Raw genomic sequence first — 19,218 nt, forward strand, 5'->3', positions numbered from 1 at the left:
TCGTGCTACCCCTTGTGTCAATGTGATATTCCTATTTTTAATAAACTTGCAAAAATTCTGTTTTCACTTTGTCATTCTGGGTATTGAGTGTTGCTTGATGAGGGAAAAATGAATTAAAATGATTTTAGCATAAGGATGCAACATAACAAAATGTAAGAAAAAAGTGACGGCATCTGAATATTTTCTGAATCCACCATAATATATTGTGTTAACATATTTTACAACTATTAAATCATTTTATTCAGAAAAATGTACAAGTACAGTACAAATGTATAAATACATCCCTACATATTGCATAGAAGATAAGAAATGACGATTATACTGTTTTGTAATAAATGTGCAGTTATTATTTATATTTATACAAATGCCAGCACAGAATATAATTTCAAGCAAAAGATTAGTATTTATATATTGCAGCCAAATTGTTAGAAAAATATTACATTATATATACTCAATCACTTTTGATGTTTACAGTATAAATACTTTATTAACTACATACACAGATTTACAAGTATATTAGATTGGTAATGCAGGTGCGCTCTCCTGGTGTACTTCCATGTTGAACAAATTCCACTCTGGACATCTGGACAGTGCGCTGGCTTCCCAGACACGTTAATCCGAGTCTTCACTGCTGCAGTAAGAGCTGTCGCAGCACTCCGCCGTGTACAGGACCTTGTGGACGTTGGAGTTGAGCTTCGGTATCCAGTGACGGGGGACTAAGTAATTTGCCAGGTTGAACAAATCCACAAACACTTTGTATCGGTCACTGCAAAGAAAAAGCATTTCAAGGCTCATGTTGGCAGCATGGTGCAGGGGCTAAAACAGGGGTGACCAACTCAGTGCCTAGAGGACCATGGTGGCTTTGAGTTTTCTGCTGCTAACTGAACTAAATTTTCACTGCCAGGCCGTATCTACAGTGCACTCCATAATGTTTGGGACAAACTTCATGAACAGAAATACAGAGGCCACACTGCAAGATGCAAGCCACAAAAACAGGATGGCCAGATTACAGCTTGATAAAAAGGACTTAAAAGAGCCTGCAGAATTCTGGGAAAATGTCTTATGGGAAAAACGAGACCAAGATGAAACTGCAGCAGAGTGATAGCAGGAGCGAAGTGTGCAGACAAAAAGAAACTGCCCTAGATCAAAGCAGACCACCTCATCTGTTACATGTGGTGCTTAGGGGTGTTAAGGCTTGGGCATGTATGGGTGCCACAGGTACTGGCACACTTCTCTTCATTGATGTTGGAACTACTGACAGCAGGGGCATAAAGAATACGCAGGTGTATGGAAACATCTGATCTGCTCAAGTTCCAGTAAATGGCTCCAAATTCACTGGACAGCTGCTAAGATGACACAGGAATCTTTCACAGCTAAAAAATAGAAAATTCTAGAATGGCCAAACCAGTCACATGATTTAAATCCAATTGAGCAGGCCTTCCAAATGCTGAAGAGAAAACTTATGGGGACAAGCCCCCCAAAACAAGTAGTAGGTGAAGATGGCTGCATTAGAGGCTCGGCAGAGCATCACTAGAGAAGACCCTCGGCACCTGGTGATGTCTAGGAATCACAGACTTCAAGCAGTCATTGCATGCAAAGGATATGCGACAAAGGACTAAATGTGACTACTTTAGTATTAGTAGACCTGCCATTGCTGTGTGCCAAACATTATGGTGCTCTGAAATAGGGGGACCATGTAAAAAAGTGTTCTCATTTCTACATGCTGTGTGATCAAAATGTATACAAATCCCTTTAAAGGAATGTCTACAATGTGCACTTTAATCATGTCCAAATTGTTTGATTTGTAATTCTAAACCGTGGAGAAGAGGGGTGCATAAATCAAGGAAAAATGTGGCTTTGTCCCAAATATTATGGAGGGTACTGCATAGGTATGCATCATATAATGTCCATTCAGACAGCATCTGCATATGTGGTTCCAAATGGTTACAACAGAATTCAGCAATACCAATTGGAGAACTGGACATAGCAGACAAAACTGGACATTCTAAACACAACAGCTTCCTATACACTACAACAGATGTAGCAATAATGGGAGTTTTACTGAATTGTCAGCATGGGTTCAGAAGACGGACTAACGTGCTGGAATTCAATGAGGAAGCAACAAAGGATACAATCAGAGTAGGCCATATGATCTTATTTATCTTGACATTCAGAAAGCATCTTAAATGGTGCCATATGAGAGGGTGGGCATCAAATTAAAAGAAGTGACAGTTTAGGACGTCTTGTGTAGATGGGTGCAGAATTGGCTCAGACACAGGAAGCTGAGGGTGATGGTTTGAGGAACCTCATCAGAATTGGCTGATGTTGAGATTGGTGTCCAGCAGGGGTCAGTGCTGGGGTCACTGACATTTTTTTATATATATGTGGAAATGATTTGGATAGGAATATAAGTAACAAGCTTATTAAGTTTGCAGATAATACCAATCAGTCTTGAATCTGTTCAATCATTACAGAGGGACTTGGACAGCAGACAGGCTTGGGCAGCTTTGTTGCACATGAAATTTAACATAAGTAAATGTAAAGCATTACGGGTAGGGAGTAAAAAGATTACATTTGAATACACAGTGGGAGGTCTGAAAATCAAAAGTACGCCTTATGAGAAGGACTTAAGAGTCGCAGTGGACTCTGCGCTATCAACTTCCAGACGGTGCTTAGAAGCCATTAAGAATGCTAACACAGTGTTTGGTTATATAGCGCCTTGATGTGTGGAGTACAAGTCAAACGAGGCTCTGCTCAACCTTTATAACACACCGGTGAGGCCTTATCTGGAGTGATGTGTGCAGTTTTGGTCTCCAGGCTACAAAAAGGACATAGCAGCACGAGAAAAGGTCCAGAGAAGAGCAACTCAGTTAATTCCAGGGCTACAGGGGATGAGTTATGAGGAAAGATTAAAAGAGCTGAGCTTTTTCAGTTTAAGCAAAATGAGATTATGAGGAGACCTAAGTGAAGTGTTTAAAATGATGAAGGGAATCAGTCCAGTGGATCGAGATGGTGACTTAAAAATGAGTTCATCAAGAACACAGGGACACAGTTGGAAACTTGTGAAGGGTAAATTTCACAGAAATAGTAGAAGTTTTTCCTTACACAGAGAGCCACAGACACTTGGAATAAGTGACCAGGTAGTGTGGTTGACTGTAGGACTTTCGGGACTTTCAAATCTTGACTTGATGTTATTTTGGAAGAATTAAGTGAATAGGACTTGGATAGGACTCTGTTGGGCTGAATGGCCTGATCTCATCTAAATCTTTCTAATGTTCTAAATGTTTTAATGTTCTAATCTCATGCCTCTTGTTTACAAAGCAATTGTGCTTCCAGGTATATAATAGTACAGTACATATACTGTTGTCACACACGTGCGATTAGGAGCCAACTAAAGGGCCTGAATAATAATAATTCCATGCTTGACCAGGTGGTGGCGAGGTGCACTAATCGTCTCTCTCTCAATCCCTTACAGATCATTCTCGGGAAATCCTGCCCGGTTCCGGCGCCACCGATGACGTCACTTCCGGTTCTGGCTCCGCAGATGACGCCACTTCCGATTCCGGCTCCGCAGATGACGCCACTTCTGGTTCCGGCCCTGATGACATCACGTCCTCCACTTGTCTTTAAAAGCCGCCACCTTAAGGCAGCAATTCAGTTCTGTTTTGGACTCGCATAAGTAAAGAACTCTTGAAAATGTACCTCTTTGCAGCCAGGATATTATATAAAGGTGGCTGCCCCAAACCTTTTCATGTCTCATCGTGGTTTTTGTGACACTGTATAACCTATAATATACTGCATCGTATATATCTTGATAGTCATAATGATCGCCTTCCTGTATGTTACTGGTTTATGCATGAACCATACTTTACTTTCTCTATTTTAATGGGAACTTTTGTTACTTGCATATAAAAGTGCACCGTATAACAGTTGTCACACACTTGCGCATGGGAGGCAACTAAAGGGCTTGAATGAGGGCAATTCTGAATCAGACCGGGATGTGGGCAGAGTGCACTGATTCTTTTCTGCAGACCATTTCCGAGAAATTCCACCTGGCCCTGTTGACGTCACTTCCGGGTCCGAACCTATAGATGAAGACCTTTCCGGTTCTGGCCCACCTTGATGTCATATCTGGGCTCAAGCCTAGGGTTGAAGACTCTTCCGATCCCAGCCCCTCTGACATCACTTCCTATCCTGACCTTTAAAAGCCTCCACCTTTCCCCTATCCCCTCAGTTCTGTTTTGGACTTCTGTTTGTGCTCATTGGTGCTGTCATTTATTTGCAATTTGCAGCCAGGAAAATAAACCTTGCTATGGCTCTTTGTGGAGTTTGTGACACATTTAATGCTTCAACTAGTTGGCAGCTGCTCCCAATCTCATGTAGCAAGTGTCTCTGGGGGGGTTGAAACATTATCCCTCCATTTAATTTACCTTTGAATATATTACTGTGAGGCGGCACGGTGGAGCAGTGGGTAGCGCTGCTGCCTTGCAGTTGGGAGACCTGGGGACCTGGGTTCGCTTCCTGGGTCCTCCCTGCGAGGAGTTTGCATGTTCTCCCCGTGTCTGCGTGGGTTTCCTCCAGGCACTCAGGTTTCCTCCCACAGTCCAAAGACATGCAGGTTAGGTGGATTGGCGATTCTAAATTGGCCCTAGTGTGTGCTTGGTGTGTGGGTGTGTTTGTGTGTGTCCTGCGGTGGGTTGGCACCCTGCCCGGGATTGGTTCCTGCCTTGTGCCCTGTGTTGGCTAGGATTAGCTCCAGCAGACCCCCGTGACCCTGTGTTTGGATTCAGCGGGTTGGAAAATGGATGGATGGATGGTATATTACTGTGAAGTGCATCATGGCTCCCATTGACTGGTATACAGTACTCTATGATTGCAGTGTCTTGGCTGTTTAGTCAATGCAGGTACACTACAGGTACCCATATAACTTTGCTAAGTACTTTATATCACATGGTGTTCACACAACATCAAATCATATAACATTAAGTGATGCATACCTGTACAGAAGAATAATTAATAACACTGTGGAAATGAAATCACAAATCCAAGATTATTTATCTGTATAAAATGGTCTCATCATAGAAAAAATATTATGTCATGTTGTTCTGGAAAAAATTAAAATATTCATACAGTTCAGACTATAAAATGGCGTTTTTTAGTTTTGTGTTTTCAAGAGTGTTGCAATGGCATCAGCTGGAGAAAAGGCCAACTTGATTGATTGCAAACACATTGAGATGAATGGATGGGTGGATGGAAGAGAAGGTTTTTACCTGACAGTAGAACGAAGGTAGTGGTACCCTGAAGAGCCACCTGTACCAGACTTGCTGCCAATCATCCGGTGCACCATACAGGTATGATTGTCTGCAATGAAGAACATTAGCTTTGTTTTTTATTTTTTGTTCTCATTTCAGTTATTTGTCTAAATAATGAAATATTATTTTTAAGTTCTGCTACAGCATGGAAATGACTGCTAAACTGTATACACTACTATATGGTCGGAAGTCTTACATCTCCACTTGGTGATTAGGGTGTCAATATCCATTAGAGATGTCAACAGCTGGAATGGGACGTGGAAACGGGGCACCTCCCTAAGAAAAATAAAATCAACTCTGAGTTGTCTGTTATGAGATAAAGTCATAATACTAGTCATAATAAAATGCAACCATGAAATGATCTTGATACCATGCAGTTCGAGATTATCAAGATGATGGCAATAAATATGAAAGAGCTAATTACAAGCAGACAGTGAAATAGAAAATGCTCTGATCTTTCATTGTTCTTGGCTTCACATGTGTGGAAGTGGTTAGTTTACCTTGCAATGGTAACAGGGACTACTAAGGAAGTACTGAGTGATTTGGAAATTGTAGAGGGAGAAGTGTTGTTGAGATTAAATAGGCTGAAATCTAACAAAGCACCAGCACCAGATAATCTTTATCATTGACTGTTTAAGGAAGTGGACGCATATTTTTAGGGGGTCACTGCTTACTGGGAAATTCTGAAGGACTGGAAAATAGCAAATATTATCCTGTTATATAAAAGGGTGATCAGGCAGATCCAAGAAACTATAGGCCAGTAAGCTTAGTGTGCATGACCAGTTAATTAATGGAAGGAAGTATTGAGGAAATAATAAGCAACACGTGGCAAGAACAGGAGCATGACTGAACAGTCAGCAAGGGTTCAGACGAGGGAGGTTGTGTTTTACCAACATGCTGGAACTCTATTTGGAAGCAGCACATGGTTATGATCAAAGTGGATCTAATGGTAGTATTTACATTGACATTCAGAAAGCATTTGATAAGGTACCACATGAGAGGTCGGGCATCAAACTAAAAGAACTGAGAGTTTAGGGTTTTGTGTGTAGATGGGTACAGAATTGCGCAGACACCAGAAGCAGAGGGTGATGGTGTGAGGAACCTCATCAGAAATGAGTGACGTTAAGAGTGGTGACCAGCAGGGGTCAGTGCTAGGGCTGCTGTTCTTTTTAATATATATATAAATGATTTGGATAGGAATATAAGTAACAAGCTGGTTAAGTCTGCGGATGATACCAAGATAGGTGGATTGGCAGAAAATCGAGAAACTGTTGAAGGTACACCTTATGGGAAGGATTTAGGAGAGATAGTGGACTCTAAGCTTAGGAGAGATAGTGGACTCTAAGCTATCAACTTCCCGACAGTGTTCAGAAGCCATTAAGAAAGCTAACTAGGAAAGCTAACAGAATGTCAGGTTATATAGCGCCTTGACATGTGGAGTACAAGTCACAGCAGGTTCTGCTCAAGCTTTTTAACACACTGGTGAGGCCTCATCTGGTGTACCAGATGCAGGTTTGGTCCCCAGGTTACACAAAGACATAGCAGTGATGGAAAAAGTCCAGAGAAGAGCAACTAGGCTGATTTCAGGACCACAGCACATGAATTATGAGGAAAGATTAAAAGAGTTGAGGCTTTTCAATTGAAGAAGAAGGAGATTAAGTGGAGACATGACTGAAGTTTTTCAAATTATGAAGGATATTAGTGCAGTGGATCAAGACTTTGTGACGGATGACCCTGCTGAGAAATTATCATAATGGAAGAACCGGGGGAGTAGATATGAACATGGCACTGCCTCCTACTTAGGCTGCAAAGGTTTGGTTTGCCAGTATTCACAATGTATTCTGCTTCCTAAATATTTTTGGGCATTTTATCAATAATACATAATTAAATATGTAACTTAACTCCTGCCTCTTTCTTTACTCTGTTTAATTGCATGACATTACAAATGTAGAAGGGAAGTGGGGAGGAAATGCTAAAGGACTTGACCACAAAGTGGTAAGTGGATGGGATTTTAGACATTTTATTCAGGTCTATACAATAAAGATTATAAAGAGGAAAACAGGGTCACAATAGACCTCACACGATAAAACAGCCTCAAAGTGAGTATGTTTCATGAAAAGTGGCTGTCCTGTGTGATGCAAGATCAAAAACTTGAGTGTTCAGCAAACACTGTTGTACTAACAGGATCCCTTGATTACAATGGAGATTTCTTTCACGGCATTCAACCTTAGAATTAGGTTACGCAAGTTCAGTAAATGAACAGATTCATGAAAATGAAAATACAGCGAAATACAACTAAACATAGTACAACTACAAACAGCCTTACAAGGTAATATTAGATATCCACAATTATTATAAGAAATGCAAATACAATCATAGTTTTTATTTTTCTGCACCATTTCATATACCCAAGGTCTTCTTTTTGACAAATTAGACTAAACACTTTAAAAGACATTGTGTCCCCACACCAGTGGTGTGTGACCCCTAATTTTAAACTATAGCAGCTATCGATTGTTAAACGAGTTTTACCTGTAGAAGTAGATCATGAGAGCACCCTTCAAAGCTGTATATGAGATCCGTCTTTCACCTACAAAAGAAATCACGTGTTTAGTTATTTATTTATTTGTCATTACATGCGTTGGAGTGGTTCTGTGATAATAGAGAAGGTAAGTAGAACAGAAAAGCCTCGAAAAGGAAACTATAATCAACAATGTGAACATAATACAGGGAACAATGTGGTTTAAATGGACTCGAGAGTATCATTCACCTTCAGCCAATCTGAGTGCCTTGAGCATGCGAAAGGTGATATATAAATAATATATATATATATACTTTTAAACTTCGCCTCATGTCCTCATAAACCGGGAAGTGCCTAAAAAAAACCACACTCATAATCCTCCATTGGAAGGCTGCTCTTTCTGATCACAAAAAAGAGGAGGAGAATCCTATGAGGTTGGACAAAAAATCCACATTTAAATTTCTAAGGCAGCCATTTTTTAATTATGACTTTTTTAAAAATGTGAAACTGGGTGATTTCAGCAGCAAACTTTAAAGGTGATCAGTTAAGGGTTAATGACAGTCACAGAGCAGCAACTTTGCTATTCTCTTTAAGAAGGGGGACCGGAGGGTGTGTTCCAACTACAGAGGGATCACACTCCTCAGCCTCCCTGGAAAAGTCTATTCAGGGGTCCTGGAGAGGAGGGTCCGTCGGATAGTCGAACCTCGGATTCAGGAGGAACAGTGTGGTTTTCGTCCTGGTCGCGGAACAGTGGACCAGCTCTATACCCTTAGCAGGGTCCTGGAGGGTGCATGGGAGTTCGCCCAACCAGTCTACATGTGTTTTATGGACTTGGAAAAGGCGTTCGACCGTGTCCCTCTGGGAATCCTGTGGGGGGTACTCCGGGAGTATGGAGTACCGGACCCCCTGATAAGGGCTGTTCGGTCCCTGTACAACCGGTGTCAGAGCTTGGTCCGCATTGCCGGCAGTAAGTCGAACCCGTTTCCAGTGAGAGTTGGACTCCGCCAGGGCTGCCCATTGTCACCGATTCTGTTCATAACTTTTATGGACAGAATTTCTAGGCGCAGCCAGGGTGTTGAGGGGGTCCGGTTTGGTGGACTCAGGATTGGGTCACTGCTTTTTGCAGATGATGTTGTCCTGTTTGCTTCATCAGGCCACGATCTTCAGCTCTCTCTGGATCGGTTCGCATCTGAGTGTGAAGCGGCTGGGATGGGAATCAGCACCTCCAAATCCGAGACCATGGTCCTCAGCCGGAAAAGGGTGGAGTGCCCTCTCAGTGTTGGGAGCGAGATCCTGCCTCAAGTGGAGGAGTTCAAGTATCTTGGGGTCTTGTTCACGAGTGAGGGAAGAATGGAGCGTGAGATCGACAGGCGGATCGGTGCGGCGTCCGCAGTGATGCGGGCTCTGCATCGGTCTGTCGTGGTGAAAAAGGAGCTGAGCCATAAGGCAAAGCTCTCAATTTACCAGTCGATCTATGTTCCTACCCTCACCTATGGTCATGAGCTATGGGTAGTGACCGAAAGAACGAGATCGCGAATACAAGCAGCTGAAATGCGTTTCCTCCGCAGGGTGTCTGGGCTCTCCCTTAAAGATAGGGTGAGAAGCTCAGTCATCCGGGAGGGGCTCAGAGTAGAGCCGCTGCTCCTCCGCATCGAGAGGAGTCAGATGAGGTGGCTCGGGCATCTGATCAGGATGCCTCCTGGACGCCTCCCTGGTGAGGTGTTCCGGGCACGTCCAACCGGGAGGAGGCCCCGGGGAAGACCCAGGACACGCTGGAGGGACTATGTCTCCTGGCTGGCCTGGGAACGCCTCGGGATTCTCCCGGAAGAGCTAGAAGAAGTGGCCGGGGAGAGGGAAGTCTGGGCATCTCTGCTCAAGCTGCTGCCCCCGCGACCCAACATCGGATAAGCGGAAGAGGATGGATGGATGGATGCATGGATGGATGGATGAGAATATATAAATCAGTTCATAAGCTATTTAACCTCCTGTGCATTAATCCCGAACGTCACTTGTGCTCAGAATTCTGTGTAAAAATGGTTAACCCCGAACCTGGGAACTTTGTTTTGATGGCATGTACAGTTTGAAGCCTGAATAATGCTTGGGACAGTATTTTTCTGCCATCTTGTGGATGAAATAACAATGTTCTGCAAAAAAAAAACAAAAAAAACATACAGGTTTCTATGAGTTCTGCCACACTATACTAACTCATCAATATTCATGAGTTGGGTGGAGCCTTCAAACCAAAGGATGTGTAAATGAGAAGCTGCAAAGGCAGTTTTAGAACAAACTGAAATTGAACCAGTAGTTAAATCCACTGCCAGTGATGATAATGTGAATTGATCATCAGAGTTGACAACAAATAGTAAAACCAATACTGGCATACCACACCGTATGACCGAACTGCCACGATATGCCTGGTGAATTTGGTCACATGAAGCTTCTCCGTGGTGCAAGTAGTGGAAAAAGGCAAAAGGATTGCAATCAAGTGGTAGGAAAAGAAAGGCATGAGCGTCCTAAGTGCTATTCACAATGCAGCAACTGTCAATGTTTGTGTCAGGGGGAAATGTGGAAGTCACCATGCCTTGCATTGCAGTAGCTTACAATAACACATTGGGCAGCATGGATCATGCAGATCGGGCACTGACATTCTATTATCTCATTCACAAGCAACAGAACAAAAAATAAGCAACCCGTTGCTACTGTCCTAATTGTGACATTGAGCGGAGTGTTGGTATCTGTTTTAAAAACAAATCACACAAAGGACATCAGTACAGCAGTGGACACTCAACGTAACTTTCCTACTGTACGAGGTGTGATCAAAAAGTATGGTGAATGTTGATGCAGAGAACCATCCAAGAGCAACGCAAAACAATTCAATGCAGGTTCTGACATGTCCATCCTAGAGCCAAGTTTGTTTCACCTTGTTTCAACTTGTTTGATCCTGTCAGTCATTTGTGAGCCACTGTTGAGTTCAAGTGTGTTTTTCAAGTTTGTCGTTAATAAAGGATATCGAGCAACACATTAACACGAAATTTTGTTTCAAATTGCAAAAAGCTCAAGAAACCCATCAGATGTTAAAATCGGTTTATGGTGACACTGCACCAACAATTAAGACTGTTTACAAGTGGTTTGATCGATTTCATAATGGATCTGACTCGGCGGAAGACGAAAAAAGATCAGGACATCCTTCATCATCAATATCCGAGGAAAATGTTGAAACGGTTTCATTCTTCATCATGACAATGTTACTTGTCACACATCCCTTCTAGTACGACAATTTCTGTCGAATAAAAACGTAACGCTGTGTCTGCATCCACCTTATTCGCCGAATCTGGCACCGTGCAACTTTAGGCTGTTTCCTAAATTGAAAATGATCGTGAAGGGCAAACGATTTCAATCCATTGAGGACATCCAGGCAGCCATGACAGCCCAACTAAAGACACTCTCGAAAGAAAACGTCCAGAACTGCTTTGTAAAGGGCAGGAGCGTTGGGTTAAGTACATTCAAAGTGGAGGAGAGTATTTTGAGAGTGACTAGTATCTGTAACTCTTTTATTTCAATAAACTTTTCTTATTTAAAACATTTCGTATTTATGGTGACATGTGCATGTCACATATAATATTTCTTATTGTTGGAACAAATTCAGCATTTGGCTCATTTATCTGGGGTGAACAAAACGCTAAGAAGGCTAAACTACCAGACTGCAAATAAAATGTTATATAGGTAATACCTTAGGAACAGGTAGAATAGCAATAACCCTACATACAGTATATGAAACTCTTTATGTTATATAAAGAGTCAAATGTCTGGCGTATGGGTTACCATTTACAGCTTCCCCTAGGGCGGCAACAATAACGCTCACATAAAGACAAAATTCTCTCCCTAAAGGCTGATTGAAACATCAGCCTTTCCCATTTTTGAACAATCAACAAAAGCAAAAGCATCTTTTCCATCCATCGATAAGCGTTTCAAGTGCAAGCATACCTTTACACAGCAGGTGCTCGTGACGTTTTTCATCAAACAGTGACAATAACACCTCCTTCTGCTTTAGGAGTTCGGCTAGGGCTTCCTCCTTCTTCTCAGAATGTGGCTGGGCCTGGTGAGAGTCCAACATATTTAAATGTCTCTGATATCGTTAACAAAGTGTACCCTACAGGCGAGAAACACTCTGGAAGCCCACCTGAGTTGTTTGCATTTTTTCTTGCAGTCCCCTCTCAATGTTTTCTTGCAGCCTCCCCCAGAAGTTGAAATCTTCTTCTGTGAGTCCAGGGGTTCTTTCAAGCCATTTCTGAAAAGTAAAGAAATCCAGTCACTGATCAAGTTGTTAGGCACACCTGATTAGCAATGCAGTTATCTAATCAGCCAATCATGTGGCAGCTGCACAATGTAAAACAATCCAGCCGATACTGGTCAGGAGCTTCAATTGACATTCACATCAAACACCAGAATGGGTCAACAACTTGGACTGGTTTAGACGGTGGCGTGACTGCTGGTGCGAGTTGGGCTGGTTTGAGTATTTCTGTAATGTTGATCCCTTGGAATTTACACACACCACAATCTCTGGAGTTTACTTAGAATGGTGGGAAAAACACAAAACATCCAGTCAATGGCAGGTCTGTGGACAGTGTCACACACATGTGTTTGGGAGACAGTTTACAGGCTCAAATAAATGAATTTATCCGCCAAACCAGGGGGTGGCACAGCCCACTAACTCTTTCTCCTCTCTCCCTGCAGAACAACCGACGAATCCACAACTTAACCAGCACTTCCAGTCCTCAAACAACAACACCACTTATGGTTCCAGTCCTCAAGACTCTGCCTCCTCCTGATGTCATTCACTTCCTACCATCGACTATATATACAGCCTCCATTTTGTCGTTTTCTCAGTTCCGTTTTGAACTCAAGTCTATAAAGACGTTATTATTTTTCAACTGCTCTACAGTATATGGGGTAGATCCCCCAACCTTTGACTGTGTTTGTGTTGTTATTTTACAGCAGAAACACCTTGTTGATGAGAGAGGTCAGAGGAGAATGACCAGAATGGTTTGAGCTGAAATGTTCAGATAACCACTCTGTACAACTGTCGTGAGCAGAAAAGCATCTCAAAATTCACAACATTTCTTTGAGGCAGGTGGGCTACACCAGCAGAAGATTGTGTTGGGTTACACTCAGCCAAGAACAGAAAGCTAAGGCTGCTGTGGACACAGGGTCACCAAAACTTGTTCAAAAAAATGTAGCATGGTTTGATGAATCTTGATTTCTACTGAGGCACACAGATGGTAGGCTCAGAATTTGGCTCCAACAGCATGAATCCATGCACCCAAACTGCCTTGTGTTAGCAGAGGCTACTGGTGGTGGTGGTGGTGGTAGTGAAATGGTGTGGGTAATTTATCTTGTCACACTTTATATCAATCAACCAACAGTTGAATGCTGTGGCCTATCTAAGCATTAATGCTGACCACAGGCATCCCTTCATAACCTCTGTTTAACAATCATCTAATGGCTGCTTTCAGCATGATAACGCATCATGTCACAAAGCAAAAGTCATCTCAAACTGGTCTCATCAACATCACGATGAGTTCAGTGTTCTTCAGTGGCCATTCAAGTCACCAGATCTGAATCTAGTAGAACATAATTGGGATGTGGTAAGATGGGAGATTTGCAACATGAAGGTGCAGCTGACAAATCTTCAGAAGTCATGTGATGTAGTCATGTCAACATGAACCATCATCTCAAAGCAATAGTTCAAATATCTTGTGGAATCCATGCCATGAAGAACTGAGGCAGTTTGGAGAGTACAAGGAGGCCCAGTATCAGTATAGTGGTTCTAAGAATTTGTTCATGCTCATGGTTAGTCCATCTAGTCATCATTATTGAATCAACTTCATCCAATGCTCAGCAACAGGGTTGTGGAGCCCATTCCACTACCGTTAGGCCCTACAGAGGAACCAGCTCTGGACTGACACATTCATGCACTTAATCATGCAAGGTCAATTTCTAGTCACTAGCTGACCCCATTGGAATGTGTCTACTTAAGAAAATTGTAAAATATGTATGTATCTAAACCATTTTATTATAGCATTGTATTTATGAAGTCCCATTCACTTGAGTTAAAACGGTGTTGCATAAATTATAAATGAAGAGGGTTCACACAGCAACCTCATGGATCCAAAGGCCAAGCAGGAACCAGTCCAGGATGGTACACCAGACACTGCCTGGTTATGCACCCTCACACCTGGACAATCCAAAAACTGACAGCATGACTTTTTTGTGGACATGTAGAGAACATTTTAAAGATTTGCAAATTAAGCAACCTTAGCAAAGACACAAGCCTGGTAATCATCCTAGCCGTCATTTTTATCCACTCATTTAATTTATGGTATCTACATTCTTACTCTTTGAAGTCATGGAGGCCAAAGGATTCTCAAAGAAATGGTTTTACTTTACTGGTATTAAATCATGGTGGAGTTCACCATCTATACCAGTTGGAGCTTTTTGAGACTTTGGTGTCAGATGAAATGAGGATGTTTATCAGTCAAGTCAAGTTGGGGTGCATGCACTGGTACAGTGTGTTGCCGCACCCACCACACGACAAAATTACTCGGGATCCCAGTTGGCAACACCCCAGGCAGACACACGATCCAGTCCCACCCTCTGGAAATTACCTTCTATCTGTTGCAGCTAAGTGTTATGTGGGTGACCCATTGGACTGGTCCAGCCACTTGGGTCCCCTACAATGAGGATCTTACAAGCTGGATCACCCTCTGGGAATCGCACCACATGGCCGTAGTGCTGTAACTGACGCTCCCTCACAATGCAGGTAATTCGGGACTCCATGAGCAGACATGCTATAATTTCTCCCCAATGTGCTAATGTGTGCAGTCTAAAGGAAGGTCTCATGAACTTCAACTTTTCCACAGACGTACCTCCACCAGCTGCAGCAAGGTCGGCTCCTGCTCGGAGCGCAGCAGGACCTCACTTTCACCTCCTTTGAAATTATCCCGGTAATGTCTTTTGTTGTAGGGAACTCTCAAGCTGTCCGAGACCCCAATTTTGTTCTCCAGCAAGCGAAACTGTAGGCTTTGGAAACCCGAGGCGGTGGACAAGTAATCCCTGCAAAGACCAAGAAGCAATAAAGTTAAGGTGCTGTCTGCGTGGAATAGTGAAACACTGAAATATTTATAAAGGAAAACCTTCTTCTGTAGGAGGTCCTGTGTTTATTGTTAATTCCAATTTTTTTAAATTTAAGAATAAATATATTATTATTACCGAAACTCAAAGAAGTCCAGTGATGACATTGTCTCGAGAACGGAAAACTGTTCCACTAGCAATTTCAAAATGATTGAAATTCTATGGATCCGGGAGATAATCTTTAGCATGTTCTTCTCATCTCGCACCTGCCGTGAGAAAGGAACTTCTTTATTGTGTTGAAATAAAAAAAATATATTAAAAAAAATCATGTTAAGAAAAAGATATTGCACAAGATTAGTAGAGCCTGTAAGAAAACAGAAAAGAGAAAACCTTAATGAAGGAAAAGAATAAGACATGGCCGACCTGTAGGAGAGGGAATTAGAAATATTTTCATGTTTCACAATATCTCAGAATGCAACTTATCGATTTTGATGTTATTTGAAATTGACTTTCATTTTAAAAGGACTTCTGTTTATCCATACAAATAAGTGAGGACAGTAGTTTTATTAGATCTAAGTGCGCCATTTAACACGGTGGACCATGGGGTTTTGTTAAAATGGCTTGAGGATGAAGTCAGCGTTCAAGGCTGTGCGTTGAAATACTTTTGAGTCCAATCTTAAAGGTCGATCTATGTCTGCTAACATAGACGGGAACTTCTCTCAGCCATCTCCTTTCAGACAAGGCATTCCACATAGTGCTGTTTTGGCTCCTCTTTTATTTTCCCTTTATCTGTTCCCCCTGAGGACTGTCTTTCAAAAACATGATGTCATTTATCATTGCTATTCTAATAATATGCAGCTATACCTCAAAGTCAGTCCTGATGTCATTTCATCAGCAAAAAAGCCGAGGGAGTGCTTAGAGGATATTAAATATTGGATGGTGCCAAATTTCTTACAATTAAAATTGAAAAGAAAGAAGAGTTCATTATATTGGTTCTACCACATCTACAGTTGAAATCGGCACTCAATTAGGCTCCTTGTCAGAAATGATTCATTACGATGTCAGGAGCCTGGGTATCATCTTTGACTCATCACCAAGCTTTGATAAACAACTTTCTTTGGTAATAAAGGCCAGATTGCCCAAAATCTGCTCTGTCACAAAGTCAAACCAATGGTACCCAAGGATTTTCCGGAGAGACAAAGTACCAAAGGAGTCCAGTCTTTGTCTCAGGTCACTGGATAGCGTCCATGTCTCTCAACCATATACTAAGACAGGAAGCACCAGGACTCTAAAGACTTGCACCTTTATCCTTTTGCAGAGATATCGGGAGCACCAACACACTCCTTTTCAGCGACCTCATGACCCCCCATGCTTTCCCAATCCTTCTACTGACTTCATAGGAAGAGTCACCAGAGACATGAATGTCACTTCCAAGGTAAGTAAACCTCTCAGTGAGGTCGACATTCTCTCCACAAACAGACGCAACGCTGATGGCTGTGCCCAAGAGGTCATCAAAGGCCTGGCTCTTGGTTTTCATCCAGGATACTCACAAGCCCAGACATTCAGAATCCTCACTCAGTCTCTCGAGAACCCTGATCAGAGCCTCCATTGACTCTGCGAAGATCACAGCATCATCAGTCAAGTCAAGATCCGTGAATCCTTCTTCACCAACAGATGCCCCACAGCCACTGGACCCTAGCATTGAACAGAGTAGGAGGAAGAACACACCCCTGACGAACCCCAGAATTAACTGGGAAAAATGCAGAGGTCCTGCCTCCACTCTGCACAGCACTCACAGTACCAGTGTACAGGCCGGCCATGATATCCAGCAAACTCGAGGGGATCCCGCGAACCCTCAGGATGTCCCACAGGGCAGCTCAATCAACTGAGTTGAACGATTTATGAAAATCGACAAAGGTTGCAAAGAAACTCTGCCGATATTTGCGTTTGCGCTTCATGAGAACCCTCAGTGCTCAGAATATTCATACACAGAAAAGAACATGCAAACACAACACGGATGGCGGGCCAGGTCATAAACTCATCCCAAGTCCCTTAAGATCTGCAGCTCCCCCCCGCCCATAATAATAAAGGTAATACTAAAAATACAGTATATACACTTACATGATCATTTGAGAATATTTCTCTCACAGAATCAAGTTCCCAGAGAATCTGCTTAAACCACAGTTCATAAGCTGAAACACAAATATATATAAATATACATTTAGAGCATGTATGATTTTCAAACCTGCTTAATTCAAGTGAGGGTCACGGGCAAGAGGAGTCTATCCTAGAAGAATTGGACACAAGGCAGGATAAAGTGGTGGACAGGGTGCCAGTCTCTCACAGGACACGCCCACACTCACTTAGTGTTTCCAATCACAGCGTTTCCAACTCCCACATGACAATGAAGTTCTCATGGCAGAATAACATTTCTCATTGTTTTTCACCGAGTTCTCCAAGTGACTATGTTCAATTCTTTTTGAATTGGCACAATTATCACTTGTAATAGTCATGTTGTTACAATTGGAAGAGCCATTTCTTAGACAACAAGGTCATGTTAAAGTGATAGAAGTGTTTTCCTAGTTATCTTAATACATGATTCGCCAGTCTCACTCACTCACTCACTCACTCACTCACTCACTCACTCACTCACTCACTCACTCACTCACGTCCGTCGTCGAATGCGCAGTCGCCTTCTGCGCACGTCCGAAGCTGAATGTGCAGTCGCCTTCTGCGCAGCTGCCCGAAAAACCTTACGAGACCAACATCGCGGCAGGCAGCGGATTTACGGCCGCGAAAATTCAAAAAGAAAGGCGACTTCGACCGACATCCAACCCCAACATCGCGGGAATTTACAGTGGCGAAAATTCAAAGAGAAAGGCAACTTCGACCGACATCCAACCCCAACATCGCGGGAGGCGGCGGATTTACGGCCACAAAAATTCAAAGAGAAAGGCAACTTCAATTAAAGCTCTAGAGGCCTGAAAGGCGATTTTGACTACAGCTTGAGGCCTAATTACGCATTCATTCAATACACCTATATCAGGTTTGTGGTGCTTATACTTATTACTATTCCACTCGTGCCCGTTTCATCTTACATTGTCGAAACGGGCTCTTTGTCTAGTGTTAAAATGTTTGCTTATATATTAACTAGGGGGCTCCGCCCCCTGCTCGCTTCGCTCGCCAACCCCTGGTGTTGGGAATGACAAAGAGCGTGATGTATGAATGAGATATAGAATAGTGTGACGGTGTAGATGATGCAAATAGAAAGCAAACAATAAAGTGTGTGACACAGTGTAAAGGTTTATTTGAAAATGTCTTTGTACACGCCGTTTAAGTGTAAAAGGTAATTCCAGCTCAGAACTTGTAAGGTCAATGAAGATGGTTATTGTTGTGATCAGAGTCAAGTTTGTCAGAGCTTAGAAAGAGTTGTGTCTCTCCAGGAAGTAATGGAATGACTTGGGTATTAATGTTTTCCATATTAATATTTTTTGGACATAATATAGTGCGTTGTGTTAAAAGGGGCATTTGGTCTAATGAGATTGCTGTTCGAAATGTCTCTGTAACTAAGTTGTCGCAGATAAAGGCTTAAGGAATTGTAATAATATGTGCCTGAAGTCCAGCTGTATTGGTGAGTGTACCATCTCTCAGTTGTAATAAGCAATTGTTATGATCTGGTTCTGGACATCGTATCTTTTTTACTAACTGTATCTTTTGAAAGCAATGCCAATTGTCTGCGTATTTTAAGGTGCACTGAACAATAGCTGAGTGCATGGCATCTGGAAGAATAGCTAATCACTGTCTAAAATCTCCTCCTCATAAAAGTACCTTTCCTCCAAATCGAATATTATTATTCATAAACGTTTGTAGAAGTTTATGAATGGTGTTGAGTAAGTGACTTCATGCCATTGAACATTCATCAATAAACAACATTTTTTCAAGACGGATGTCACGTGCAGTGCCACCGTTAATGTTCATAGTGGATACCGATTTGTAGGATCTAATGTAGTTGATAAAGATTTCACTTTCAGGTACATCGTCAGTTATAAGCCTCTGTAGATATTCAGTATATGAATGTAAAGAAGGCAGTCTAATTTGACCCTTTTGACAACAACGTGTAAATGTATAACTTGTATTGCCAGTTGTTTCTTCAAGGAAGTGAACTGAATGACAATGATTGCAAATGACATTCATTAATCCGAATGAATTTTCCTGGTGTATGTTTTCCTTGTGCCGTTTGAGAGGCGCGTTGTTGCA

General features: G+C 42.2%; 1 protein-coding gene across 2 annotated transcripts in view; it reads right to left on the bottom strand.

The window, feature by feature from the left end:
- Positions 1 to 216: 216 nt before the first annotated feature.
- The window catches only part of LOC114652326 (tryptophan 2,3-dioxygenase-like), a 37,175-nt gene continuing 18,173 nt past the window's right edge, over positions 217 to 19,218 (bottom strand). For both annotated transcript variants that reach the window (XM_051928173.1, XM_028802669.2), the window contains 9 exons: positions 17,083 to 17,153; positions 15,100 to 15,227; positions 14,757 to 14,943; positions 12,011 to 12,118; positions 11,815 to 11,926; positions 7,842 to 7,899; positions 5,509 to 5,588; positions 5,271 to 5,361; positions 217 to 766 (listed from right to left, as the gene is read on the bottom strand). In XM_051928173.1, the coding sequence (XP_051784133.1) occupies positions 613 to 766; positions 5,271 to 5,361; positions 5,509 to 5,588; positions 7,842 to 7,899; positions 11,815 to 11,926; positions 12,011 to 12,118; positions 14,757 to 14,943; positions 15,100 to 15,227; positions 17,083 to 17,153 (989 nt within the window). In that variant the 3' untranslated portion in view covers positions 217 to 612. The remainder of the gene's footprint in view (positions 767 to 5,270; positions 5,362 to 5,508; positions 5,589 to 7,841; positions 7,900 to 11,814; positions 11,927 to 12,010; positions 12,119 to 14,756; positions 14,944 to 15,099; positions 15,228 to 17,082; positions 17,154 to 19,218) is intronic.

The sequence above is a fragment of the Erpetoichthys calabaricus genome, chromosome 5, assembly GCF_900747795.2.
Source record: "Erpetoichthys calabaricus chromosome 5, fErpCal1.3, whole genome shotgun sequence".
In the NCBI taxonomy this organism is placed as follows: Eukaryota; Metazoa; Chordata; class Cladistia; order Polypteriformes; family Polypteridae; genus Erpetoichthys; species Erpetoichthys calabaricus.